At 45.6% G+C, this 12,689-nt stretch overlaps 1 protein-coding gene across 4 annotated transcripts in view; it reads left to right on the top strand.

Annotated features, from left to right (window-relative positions):
* GALNT6 (polypeptide N-acetylgalactosaminyltransferase 6) overlaps window positions 1-12,689 on the top strand; it is a 42,648-nt gene that overhangs the window by 6,905 nt on the left and 23,054 nt on the right. For 3 of the 4 annotated variants that reach the window (XM_065576241.1, XM_065576244.1, XM_065576243.1), the window contains exons 2-3: window positions 5,965-6,555; window positions 11,459-11,631. In XM_065576241.1, coding sequence (XP_065432313.1) covers window positions 6,068-6,555; window positions 11,459-11,631 — 661 coding nt within the window. In that variant the 5' untranslated portion in view covers window positions 5,965-6,067. Of the gene's footprint in view, window positions 1-906; window positions 1,058-5,964; window positions 6,556-11,458; window positions 11,632-12,689 lie in introns of all 4 variants that reach the window. The other variant, XM_065576242.1, reaches the window with a different exon arrangement.

Below are 12,689 nucleotides of genomic sequence, written 5' to 3'. Positions count from 1 at the left end.
GCGGGGGTGGAATTTTGATACTTTGAAAAATTAACTAGTAAAAGTTCATATTACATAGGCACTTTTGAAAATGTTATTCGTGGTTTAAATCTAATTTGAGGGTATTTAGGAGCCTAAATCCCAATTACTTTCAATGTAATTTTAGGCTCCTAAGGACCAGATTTTTTTTAAAGGTACATAGGTGCCTAAAAATGCTGATAAGCACCTAAAGGGATTTTCCAAAGCACCTAGGCTCCTAAATCCCACTAGGTACCTATATACCTTGTACAAAAATCTGGCCCGAAGTGCTTAAGTCACTTAAACGCTTCTGAGAATGTTACCCTGTAGCAACAATATTCTGGATTTTAAATGGGAAGTGGATTTTTTTTAATATTAATCTTTTTTTTTTAAATAATTCCTCAAGTTGGGACCAATAATGTCATTTCTCCCCCCTTCCCCCCCACCCCCTTCCAGGGAATCTTGCCATAAGATTTTGCTGGAAAAATCAATCTTGTATTCTTCTGGTAGAAGAGTTTCTCTGATTTCACAGCCCTCTTGTTTCTCTCAACAAAAGCAATCTTATTTTCATAGCAGCAGGAAAGATTCATTTACGGAATGTATCTTAAGTCTTCGTTATTGCAAGACTTAATTTACCAGCCCAGTGTTCCTGGGAGTAATGCTTCTGCCAACAACTTGGTCTTTTAGCAGCAAACTCTTCCCAGCCATGTCTAGGCTTTGTAAGGGGCAGGTGATCAGGAGAAAATAGCTACCGCATGAGGCAAAGCTCTGAGCTGTTACGGAGCTTTATGAAAGCCAACACTTCTGATTACGTTTCAAGTGCAGTCCCAAGTGTGTGAACCCGAAACTGTCTTAAAATGCCTCTGCTTTTTAGCATAGTGACTGCAGAGGCTCTTTTGTTTGCTTCAGGTGAAGTTTACTGAAGAATCCAGTTCATGCAGTTTGCTGACGTGGCTGTTGAGGCAAACCCTTCGGTGGATGAAGTTTCAGGGTGGCAAGAAATCTCTCTTAAATCCTGGTTTCTTTTGTCAGCTTCCTGGGCTAACAGGAAAAACTACTGGTGTGTGCCTGCACCAAAGTGGGGACTCTGCTGTGGGTTGTAGCGAAGACAGGTAGTATAAACAGTAGATGCAGGAAAGAAGCAAGGGATGGAACCCTGGTCTCCCAAGTTGTAGGCCAGTATCCAAACCACTGAACCGTCCTTTCTCACTAGTCCTGATTCGCCTGGATCTGCCCTTCAGATCATTCCACAAGGCTCGTATTTATTGAGAACTTTGGAGGAGAAGATGTTTGATCAGAGCTGACGTTCAGACAGGGACATGGAGAATTGTTGAAGGATGGGATTTTTGGAGAAGGGGGAGTTAGCAGCTGTATTTTTGCTTGATTGCCTGTCTCAGAATTATGTCAGACTGCTACAGTCTCAGGTGCCCTTTCAAAAAAAAAAAAATTTGGAATTTTCTTAAAGTCCCACAAAAGTGACCAAAACAGACAGCCCTGCTGAACTTTGCTGCCTCATATGTGGCCCATGGGCCATGTTCATAGAATCATAGAAATGTAGACCTGGAAGGGACCTCGATAGATCATCTAATCCAGTCCCCTGCACTGAGGCAGGACTACACATTATCTAGATCATCCCTGACAAGTGTTTGTCTAACCTGCTCTTAAACACCTCCAGTAACTGAGATTCCATATCATCTCTAGGGAACTTGTTCTAGTGCATTACAGTTAGGAAGTTTTTCCTAATGTTTAACCTAAATCTCCCTTGCTGCAATTTAAGCCCATCGCTTCTTGTCCTGTCCTAAGTAGATATGGAGACCAATTTATCACCCTCCTCTTCATAACCTTTTATGAACTTGAAGACAGTTATAATTTCCCTGCTCCAGTCTTCTCTTCTCCAGACTAAACAAACCCAATTTTTTCAATCTTTCCTCATAGGTCGTGTTTTCTAGACCTTTAATCATTTTTGTTGCTCTCCTCTGGACTTTCTCCAATTTGTCCACACCTTTCCTGAAATGTGTTGCTCTGAACAGGACACACATACTCCAGTTGAGGCCTTACCAGTGCTGAGTAGAGTGGAAGAATTACCTCTCGTGTCTTGCTTACAACACTCCTGCTAATAGATCCCAGAATGATGGTTGCTTTTTTTTGCAACGGTATTACACTGTTGGCTCATCTTTAGTTCGTGATCTACTATATCCTCCAGATCCTTTTCTGCAGTACTCCTTCCTAGGCAGTCAATTCCCATTTCGTGTTTGTGCAGTTGGTTATTCCTTAAGTGTAATGCTTTACATTTGTCCATGTTGAATTTCATTCTGTTTAATTCAGACCATTTCTCCAGTTTGTCAAGATCATTCTGAATTCTAATCTTGTCCTCCAAAGCACTTGCAACCCCTCCCAGCTCAGTATCACCCAGAAACATAAGTGCACTCTGTATGCCATTATCATGTTGAGCATAACAGTAACACAGAGATTATTTTGAGTCTGTGAGGCCACGGAATTGGAGAAATGGCTTAGAAGTGGCTTATCAGTAGAGAGGAAAAGCTTCCCATTGGTATTTTAGCAAGAAGGAGACAATCCCTTGAAACTACCCAATGTCACTCATTAGTGGAGGCAGCACCCATCTAGAGGCATATTCAGCATCAATTTTATTATTTATTTGCATTATTGTAGCACCTACGAGCCCTAGTGGTGCTAGGCACTGTACAAACACAGGACAGAAAGACTGTCTCTGCCCCCAACGAACTTACAATCAGACTCAAGAATCCAAGCCTGTCTGGGTGTTCTTTCTGAGGGTTCCCAGATTCTTGAACTTGCTGTGTCCACCATGACAGGCCAAAATAATCCAAATTAGGTGACCTTTCAGGCACACTGCAAAAGATCTCTGCTTTGAGAGGGCTTCTGGAAAGGGCTGAGGTTTTGCTATTACAATGAAGTGGCTGAAAGGAGTTTTTGTTGGTGGCTGGTTGACTGAGTTCCTGTGGAATGATTGTTTTAATGCTGCTGGTACTTCATTCTGTTAAGACATTCGCTATATAGGGGACCTAGAGCCCTGGAGAGGTGTCTTGTATCGTTTTAAATCTAAATAAAATCAGTAGGGAGATTAAAATAAAACTGATTTCTTTGCATTAACATAAATGGCTATTTGCCAGCTTTAAATCTGTCGAGGCTCATAACGCCAAATTTCAGTCCCAGGATTGTTCTTTCTGCACAGCGCATACCCTTGAAAGTCAACATCAGGATGGCCGCAGGCTTGCTTACAGCTCTCCTGCTAAGGTGTCCTTGATCCCACAGTCTTCCTTGTAGCTAAAAGCAATGACCCCTACATCCCTGGGACATAGATTGGATTTTCCCTTGCCTTTAGAGATGCGGCCACTTCTCTCTTGGCACATAAAACCTCACACAGCCAAGAAAATAGGAAAGCTAGAGAGAACCTTCTTCAGCCCTCTGAACTAACAGCAGGTGTCTCATTCCACTTCAGGACATTAACCGCCTGCATCTGTGTAATTACACTAAATAAAAGGCTAAAATATCTGGAAATCTAAGGTGAGTAGAAAGTGGTAGAATCTGGTGAATGATGCTCTCAAAAAGTGTACAGGTTCCTGTTTATCTTAAGTACTTATCAGGGCCCCATTTCCATAGCATGTGAGCACCTCATAATCTTTAATGTTTATCCTCATATCCCCATGAGGCAGGACAGTACTATTACCCCCATTGTACAGATGGGAAAACAGAGAGACAGAAATTAAGTGACATGCCTAAGGTTACAAAGGATGCCCATGGCAGAGCCTGGAATTGACCCTGAGTCTCCAGAGTCCTAGGTTAGTCCTCTAACCACTGAACCGTTCTGCCAGTGCCAGAAATATACTCCTATATCTAAATTGTGTGTGTGTGTGTGTGTGTGTGTGTGTGTAAAGTTTGACGCTCCCTTCTGGATTGAAGTAAAGCACATATCACATTCCTATGAATGCCCATCACTCCGTACCTACAGATACACCTGTCTCTCTTAAAAGTCCAAATGAACCCATGGTGCAAATAGACCCAACTCCTGGTGAAAGCACCAGGAATCCTGTGTATTTAGGCTGAGGTTGAATTTTGCCCTACTGGTTGTGTAGGAATAAGTTCTACTGAGACCGCCAAACTAATATAGCCAGCCTTATGTCCCATGGTAGGTAATGATCTAATGCAACTAATCAAACCGCAACTACCTAACTATTTAACCAACCTAGGATTTAAGTTGTGTGTCAGCTAGCCTCCACACATGTAACTTTATTACAATCTCCATTGCGTCTTTCAATCCTCCCTAATCTTTGTTGTAGTGGGAAATAACTATCAGGGATCTGTAGTACATAATAAAACAGTGTGCATTATATAGTATTGCACATCTTCCGTAAATGGGTCTGAAAATACAAAATCTTTTAGTTGCCTTGAGGCCAGCATGAAATTAGTTTTGATCTTTATCCATGACTCTTAAATCTGGGGAAGACTGAGAGGGGACATAACAGTTTTCAAGTATATAGAAGGTTGTTACAAGGAGAAAGAAAAATTGTTCTTCTTAACCTCTGAGGATAGGACAAGAAGCAATGGGCTTAAATTGCAGCAAGGAAGGTTTAGACTGGACATTAGGAAAAACTTCCTAACTGTCAGGGTGGCTCAACACTGGAATCAATTGCCTAGGGAGGTTGTGGAATCTCCATCATTGGAGATTTTTAGGAGCAGGTTAGACAAACTCCTGTCAGGGATGGTCTAGATAATTAGTCCTGCCATGAGTGCAGGGGACTGGACTAGATGACCTCTTGAGGTCCCTGGACAGTTCTATGATTCTATGATCGAGCAAAATATTCTCCGTTGGATAGGGTGTGGGTCTTCAAACCTGGTGGTGAGATTCAAAAAAGTTTGGATAAAGTTTTGTTGTTTGTTTTGCAGTTTTAATATTTACTGCAGCTGCTGTTTTAGGTACAGGACTGGCAGGGCCGGCTCCGGGCACCAACTTGTCAAGCAGGTGCTTGGGGCGGCCACTCCGGAGAGGGGCGGCACGTCCAGCTGTTGGGCGGCAATTCGGTGGACGGTCCCTCACTCCGGCTCGGAGCGAAGGACCTTCTGGCGAACTGCCGCCGCAGATCGCGATAGCGGCTTTTTTTTCCTTTTTTTTTTTTTGGCTGCTTGGGACGGCCAAAATCCTGGAGCCGGCCCTGAGGACTGGACACAAAATCGCTAAAATACTCCAAGATGGGCTGTTGTCGTGATATATCCAGCATGATCAGAAGCAGAAAATACTGGAAAATCTCACAAGAACCAACTCGTGAGATTTCAGCCCAGCTTTGCAGGCCCAAGAGATTTGGATAGTCCAGAGAAACAACCACATGTAGAATGTCTCCAAGATATTGGAGCTAATATTCCACACTGGAGCTGGCTGAATATTTTCCAACAGAACACTTTTTCGTTTGTAAAATGCCAGTTAGTGAAAAGCGAAACATTCTGTGAGAACTTGTTGGGTTTTGTGTGGTTTAAAAAAAAATCAAAACATAGCATTTTCATTTTTCATTTTAAAACTACTTTTCATTTCAAATGTACATTCTATTCTAAATTACAATATCACTTTTTTTAAAAGTCAAAACAGAAACAAAATATTTGAATTGACCTGAAGCTATTTTTTTTCCCCCCAAAAAAATTATTTGGCTGGAAATTTCTAAATTTATTGTTTTGTTCTGATTGGGAATGAAAACACGTTTGAAAATTAGGAAATGAAAGGTCCTGTTCCCCCACTGATTTCCCCCTACACACTCTGCCAGTGGGTCACAACACTTCCAAGGAGTCATGTCCTCTCTCTTGCATCTCAAATGAAATGATCTATTCACATTGTACCTAGACTAAATTCCATCTGCTAGGTTCTTTATCAGTAGCACATTAGTGAGGTAAACATGAGTTTATAGTAAATAGAGTTCATACATATTTCTTTGTTTCCCCCAGGTTTGGAAAAGGACATCAGATGGCCATGGAATAGCCAAAGAACGTAAGGCCCTGAAATGCACATAGCTCTAACTTAGCGGGAACTTTGGAAACATCCCTGAAGATGAGGCTATTCCGGCGAAATTATGGCCCATTGAAGCTGGCTTTGGTGGGTGTGGTCTTTGTGATCTTCCTCTTCATTATACAGAAGGATGTCGGGAATGGGGACCACACCGAGGAGCCCTGGCTGAAAAACATTGTCGAGAGGAAAGACCAAGTGATTGACATGATGATGGGGGCAGTAAATAACATTCGCGACTCGATGCCAAAGCTACAGATCCGGGCTCCGGTTCAGCAAGAGGAACCTTTGCAGAGCAGCAAGTCCTGCCTTCCAGGTTACTATACCCCAGCTGAACTGAAACCACTGATGGAACGACCACCCCAAGACCCCAACAGCCCAGGAGCCGAGGGCAAAGCTTTTAAAAAGGACCAGTGGACACCGCAGGAGACTAAGGAGAAGGAGCGCGGCTATGAGAAGCACTGTTTCAACGCCTTTGCCAGCGACCAGATCTCTCTCCAAAGGGCGCTGGGACCTGACAGCCGACCTCCAGAGTAAGAACTCCCCCTTCCTCCTCTTATCCCTGTTGTAAATAGCAGCACAAAAATGAGTACCGTAGGAGAGATGGGATCTGTAAACCCGAATCTTGGACTGAGGCCACGTCTACACACACAAGTTGCACCAATATAACTTAAATCTGTTTTTTCAACCCATGTAAACTTTAATTTGGGTTCATCATAAGTCAGTTCCTAACTGATGTAAGTTAAACTAAAATAAGAATGGTCATGTGGCCCTTTGCACCTGTTTAACTAAATCGCCTTAAAGTAACACCTGAAAGTTGCACTGGTTTCAACTGATGGAGACCAGCTCTAAGATCCAGCGGAGAGGAGAAGTCTTTCTCATTGCTATCCTCTCCGGAGCCTGATTCTTCACTGCCTTGCATTTTATCATTTATATTTGTGCACGATGAATGTGAAAAATGTTACACCCATTTTGCCCAGATATAAATGATGACCCAAGTGCAAGGCAAGGGAGAGTTATAGTTGAGGTTTCTGTTTTCAAAGCAAGCCAGAGGAATTGACCTCACATCTTCCAATTTAAGAGCATGGAAGATGTGTGGACTGCGTTGAAAAGTCTGACCCCCATCTCGGCAGTCTGAGTGTTCTCTGCATCACAGGAGTGACCCGAGAGAGTTTTCTGAAGCACCGCTTAATCTAGCATCTTTCCTTTCTTAGGCCATAGCTAGGGTTTTTACTGTAGCTATTACAGGGTCCAGGCAGCTAGTTTGTGTCTCACTGACATTTCATTTGCTTTTCAGTTTTGATTTCAGGTGTAGCCTGGCGTTCCCTTCCTTCTTAGGTAATCAATCACAAACGCCACCAAAATGTTTTTCTGAAAAAGGGTTTTTTGTTAAACCAACGTATATAGAATTTGTGCCATTCCTTTCACAGACAGATGCATCTGTACTTCTCATTTGAATGCTGAAGTTGCTACTGCAAGCCGTAAATATTCGCCGGGGTAGATGAGGTTCTGAATGGACACGCATCCCAACTCATGGCATTGTTTCAGAAAAGCTCTATTGTGCATGGGGTGAATTTAGTTACTGAAATAAACTCCCCTAGATGCAGAGTCATTGCAACTCCCAGAGCTGCAGCTGAGTATCTAGGCTAAATTCCACACTCTGATACATCCAGCATCCTCCCGTTGACCTGAGTCAGTTGCACATATACACTGGAGGCAGGGCCGGCTCCAGGCACCAGCTTCTCAAGCAGGTGCTTGGGGCGGCCACTCCGGAGGGGGGCGGCACATCCAAGTATTCGGCGGCAATTCGGCGGACGGTCCCTCACTCCGCCTGGGAGCGAAGGACCTCCCGCCGAATTGCCACCGCAGATCGCGATCACGGCTTTTTTGTTTTGTTTTGGCTGCTTGGGGCGGCCAAAACCCTGGAGCCAGCCCTGACTGGAGGGCAGAGTTCAGCCCATAGGCACCAGTCCAACTTGGGTAGAGCCGGGTGTATGAGAGACTTCCAGGGGCCTGTGTCTATTACAGAAGTTGCACTCATGTAACTAAATCAACTGTACCTGAATTTCAATGAAACGAAAGCGGTTTAATCTAGGTTTAAATCCGTTTAAGTGCATCTATAGTATATCTAGATTGATCTTTTTCTTTTTTCCATGTGTTACCCCCAGTGCAACATTTGCAACGTAGACTAGGGCTACACCCGACAAGCATTAAAGTCAGGGAGAACGTTGACTGCGCTAACTGCCTTATCTAGGACTGGCCAGTTACTGGGCTGGCCTACACTAAAGGGGGGGTCGATTTAAGATACACAAATTCAGCTATGCGAATAGCGTAGCTGAAGTCGAAGTATCCTATTCGACTTACCCCGCTGTGAGGACGGCGGCAAATCAACCGCCGCAGCTCCCCCATCGACGCCGCTTACTCCTCCTGACAAGGTGGAGTACGCGCGTCGATTCGGGGATCGATGTATCGCATCTAGATGAGACACGATAAATCGATCCCTGAGAGATCGATTTCTACCCGCCGATCCAGGCGGGGAGTGAAGACGTGCCCACTGATGTGAAATAGTCCCTAGCCGCATGGTTGCTTGACTGACTTTTATGGATATGATGGTAGGGAATACTGAGAGACTGTGGCCATAGTTTGACTGTCAGCTCTGATTAGTAGACACCATTGGGACAAAGGGAGATCACAAGAAATCTCCCCACAGCAGACTTAAAGTGAAAGCTTAGGGCAATAATTCTTTCCTTCTTCCCTCCTCTTCTGTCTCTTACACTCTCCTACCCAACTTCCTCCTGCTGCCCTTTGTTAAAAACCAGCCAACATAAGTCTCCCAGGGCAGATACAGCCCTCCCTTTAAAGACAGAGAAGTCTGCCTACTTCAAAAACACTTAATTCCCTGTTCCCAGACTGCCCTTGGGTTTGATCGATTTTTCCCTTTATTCCTGGGAAGCCCTGCCCTAACTTTTCTTTCTTAGCTGAGTGGAACAGCCCCCTACCTTCCTGCTATGGCTAAAGGAGTCAGATGTGCCAGAGTAGGCTTGACCTTCCTGTGGTCTCAAGCCAGGCACTCTGAGACTTCAGCCTGCCCCCTTGCCGGGAGGTGGGTTAGGAAAGGCTTTGTAGAGAGGGCATTCAAGAAAATGGCTTTGAATAGTGGTTAGAAGCCCAGACCCGGTTTGCAGACTGTTTCCCCCAGCAGGCAATTATCTTGGCCTAGCAGGTGTGGCTGTGACAATGGAAGGTCGCTGAGTTCTGGAAGGGGGAAGCACAGGAATGGTATTCAGCCAACCGAAAAGGCATAAACCAATTGAAATTAAAGCGGAAAGCGCTCCAGAACCGAAACATAAATCGGCTAGCTGGAGGAATTGGCTCTGCCCCTCAGCTGGAAGGGGCCGTCATTGTTTGATTTCGAGGCCGAAGCAGAACCTGATCTGCCATGTGGAACGCTCCCCCGTTTGATGTGCGGCTGAAGTATGTAGGATGTAAGGGAGCCGTTCACACGCCCTCCGGAAAGTTCAGAACGGGGCTCGCATGCAGTCGAGTCAAAAGAAGAGGGAGTTGGTTTTGGTTGTTTTTTTTTTCATGCTAGCCCCAAAGTATTTCAAGACTCTTTCTGGTGCCATCCTTAGGAACAGCCTATCCCAAATGTCATGGATATTGAACTGTCTGTAGCTGGGAGCTTTTCTTATTCCAAAAAGAGAATAATTCTATTTACATATTCTTATACGTATACTATTACATATGCATTGTATGGATCGAACAATGAAAGATTTTCAGATGTATAGTAACTTTGGGATCCCTGAAGTGGTACCTTAAAGGGACCAGATTCTCCCCACCCCCCTTCAAACAGTGTTGAGCATTTGCCACCTGAAAATCAGGCCCCTTTTAAAGGTTTCATCTTAGGCACCCAAAAAGTACTAGACACGTGGGAGATGGGGTGGTGAGGGCACTAGTCTAGAGCTGGGTTCTAGTCCCTGCTTTGTCAAAGACTTCCTGCGAGGCCTTGGGCATGTCACATAGTGTGTCTGTACCTCAGTTCCCATCTGTACAGTGGATAGTTGGCAGGCTAAATCGACTAAAGGACAGAGATGCTAAAGTAACAGGGCATGGAGGAGTCTAAAATAGATGGGCACTTCAGCAAAGCTTAACCTTGGAGGCTGCAGCCTGGCTGTCTACGTGCTTTAGGAACCTGGTTTAAACCTATTAACTCACCTAGCAGTGATTGTTAAGGGGGTTTGTAAACCTTTCGCACTGGAGGAGCAGGACTGGAAACAGGATATAGAGCCGAGAGCAGATCCAAATGAAATGGGATGGCTGTAGGATGGCCTACGGGAAGGAGTCTCAGTCTATTTGGCAAAAACGGCCACCATGTTTGTCACTGAGTGTTCCCCTCTGGTTGGTTGTGTTGGAGAGGCTGTGAATTGAGTGAACCACTGAAAAATGAGGTTCCCTCTCGCTCCGGAATGATGCTTTAGTGCAAGCATCTCCTCCCGCTGCACCTGCTCTGCGAAGAAACAAAGGACTTTGCTCCACAGGGCGCGCTCTCACACGCACACACATTTTCAGAGCTCAGCTCCCATCGTGGCAGCTAAGTGGCCTTGCACATTAATGAGAAGATGCCCTTCTATTAAATCCTTATATTGCAGTCATCCCTGGGAGCCCCACTCATGGTCTCTGCCCCCAAAAGCTTGGCAATCTAAGTATAAGGCGTGATGAGAGCTGGATATTGTCTCTGAACGTTGGGATTAAACACCTAGGTAAAGAAATATCCGGAGATGTTCAACTTGCCACTGGAGAGCATTAATCGTGCTGGATTATGCACTGCAAATATGCATGTGAAGATGTCCCAACTGGGTCAGCTGCCGGGAGTGAGTAGGGGAATAGAGTTGGTTGGGAATCTTTGATAAAACAATTTTTCGTCAGAAAATGCCGATGCGTTGACACGCTTTTTTGCATAAATGTATCCGTCTTGATGACACTTTGGGTAGGGCACCTAGCTAGGCTGTGGGACACCCAGCTTCAAATCCCTGCTCTGAATCAGGGGCTTGGACCTGGGGGAACATGGATCCCCGCTTTGCCTGGTTTAGAGCCGTGATTTGAACCTGGTTGTCCCATATCCCAGGGGAGCGCTAACCACTGGGCTATCCTGAGGCAGGTCTCATCTTTGGCGAAACTTACCAAAAGGTTTCTGTTTTCTCTGGATGCAGAAGGAGAATTTTTTTGAAGTCTTGAATCTTTGCAGGACAGGAAAACCTGTCCTCTGGATCTAACCACACAGGATGCTGCTGTTTGAGCTCAAAGATCAGGCCTGCTAGCTTGTAGACAGTAGTAGAGCCATAAAGCTGTGAGGTCCAGGCTCTAGAGGGAGACAAAGCCAAGAGCAGCTAGAGCATTACAAACGCACTCACTAACTAGGCTCGATTTCTCTCGTAGGTGCATTGATCAGAAGTTCAAGCGCTGCCCGCCATTGCCCACCACCAGCGTCATCATCGTGTTTCATAACGAGGCCTGGTCCACCTTGCTCCGCACTGTGTACAGCGTCCTGCACTCCTCCCCTGCCATCTTACTGAAGGAGATCATTTTGGTGGACGACGCCAGCACAGATGGTGAGTTAGGGCCTTGGAACTGGTTGTGGGAAGCACATCCAGGGGGATGCACTGCAGAGACTCTGGGTGATATAGGGGTCCCCTGCTCCCTCTCCCCAATACCATTGTAACTTATGTACCTCATCACGGCACCTCATGGACATTAAGGGATTTAACCCTTGCAGCAACCCGCTAAGATAGGGAACTGGGGCGCAGAGTAGATTAAGTGACTTGCCCAAGGTCACGCGCGCAGTCGGTGTCTGAGCCCAGTATTGAAACCAGGTCTGTGGAGTTTCAGTGCAGTGCTCTGTCTATTAAGCCTCCTTCCTACATGGCAATCTCTTAGATCCCTGGCTGCTAAAAGGCCCCTTCCCTTCCACTGGAAGGCTGGGGCCTGGTTTCTCAGTTATGCTTTCTGCACATGGGGCAGGGCTTATGTAGGATTAGCATGAGGACAAACGCCCTTTATTCCAGGACTGTGCAGGAGCTAACCCAGTTCCTGGTGTAAACTAGAGCAGCCCTGGGGCTGCTCTAACTTAGGCCCTGGGAAGTAAAGCATCTAGAATCGCCATGGTGCATGCACAGTACATGTGCCCGTATATTGGGGGCTGGAAGCAGCATTGGTGTAGCGCTCTTATTAGTTCTATTGGCTCAAGAAGCTGCTTGCACAAAGGACGCTCTTAGTGGGGCTGTTTTACACCCGCTTAAAAGCCCTAGCAGCCCAAAAAGGGACTTCATGGGCCTGATTCCAAGTTACATTAAGAGCTCTAAACTCTGAGGCTGGCCTCTAGTTAGTCTCAAGTGGCTTTTGCTTCCGCTTCTGTGATGCACAGCTGGGTGTGAAAATGAGGCTACATCTACACTACGGGGGAGGGGTCGATTTAAGATACGCAAATAGCGTAGCTGAATTCGACGTATCGCAGCCGACTCTACCCCGCTGTAGGGACGGCGGCAAAATCGACCTCTGCGGCTTCCCGTCGACGGCGCTTACTCCCACCTCCGCTGGTGCAGTAAGAGCGTCGATTCGGGGATCGATTGTTGCGTCCCGATGGGACGCGATAAATCGATCCCCGAGAGGT

Source organism: Chrysemys picta, chromosome 22 (assembly GCF_011386835.1).
Source record: "Chrysemys picta bellii isolate R12L10 chromosome 22, ASM1138683v2, whole genome shotgun sequence".
NCBI classification, from domain to species: domain Eukaryota; kingdom Metazoa; phylum Chordata; order Testudines; family Emydidae; genus Chrysemys; species Chrysemys picta.
This window is presented reverse-complemented; position numbering and strand designations above follow the sequence as displayed.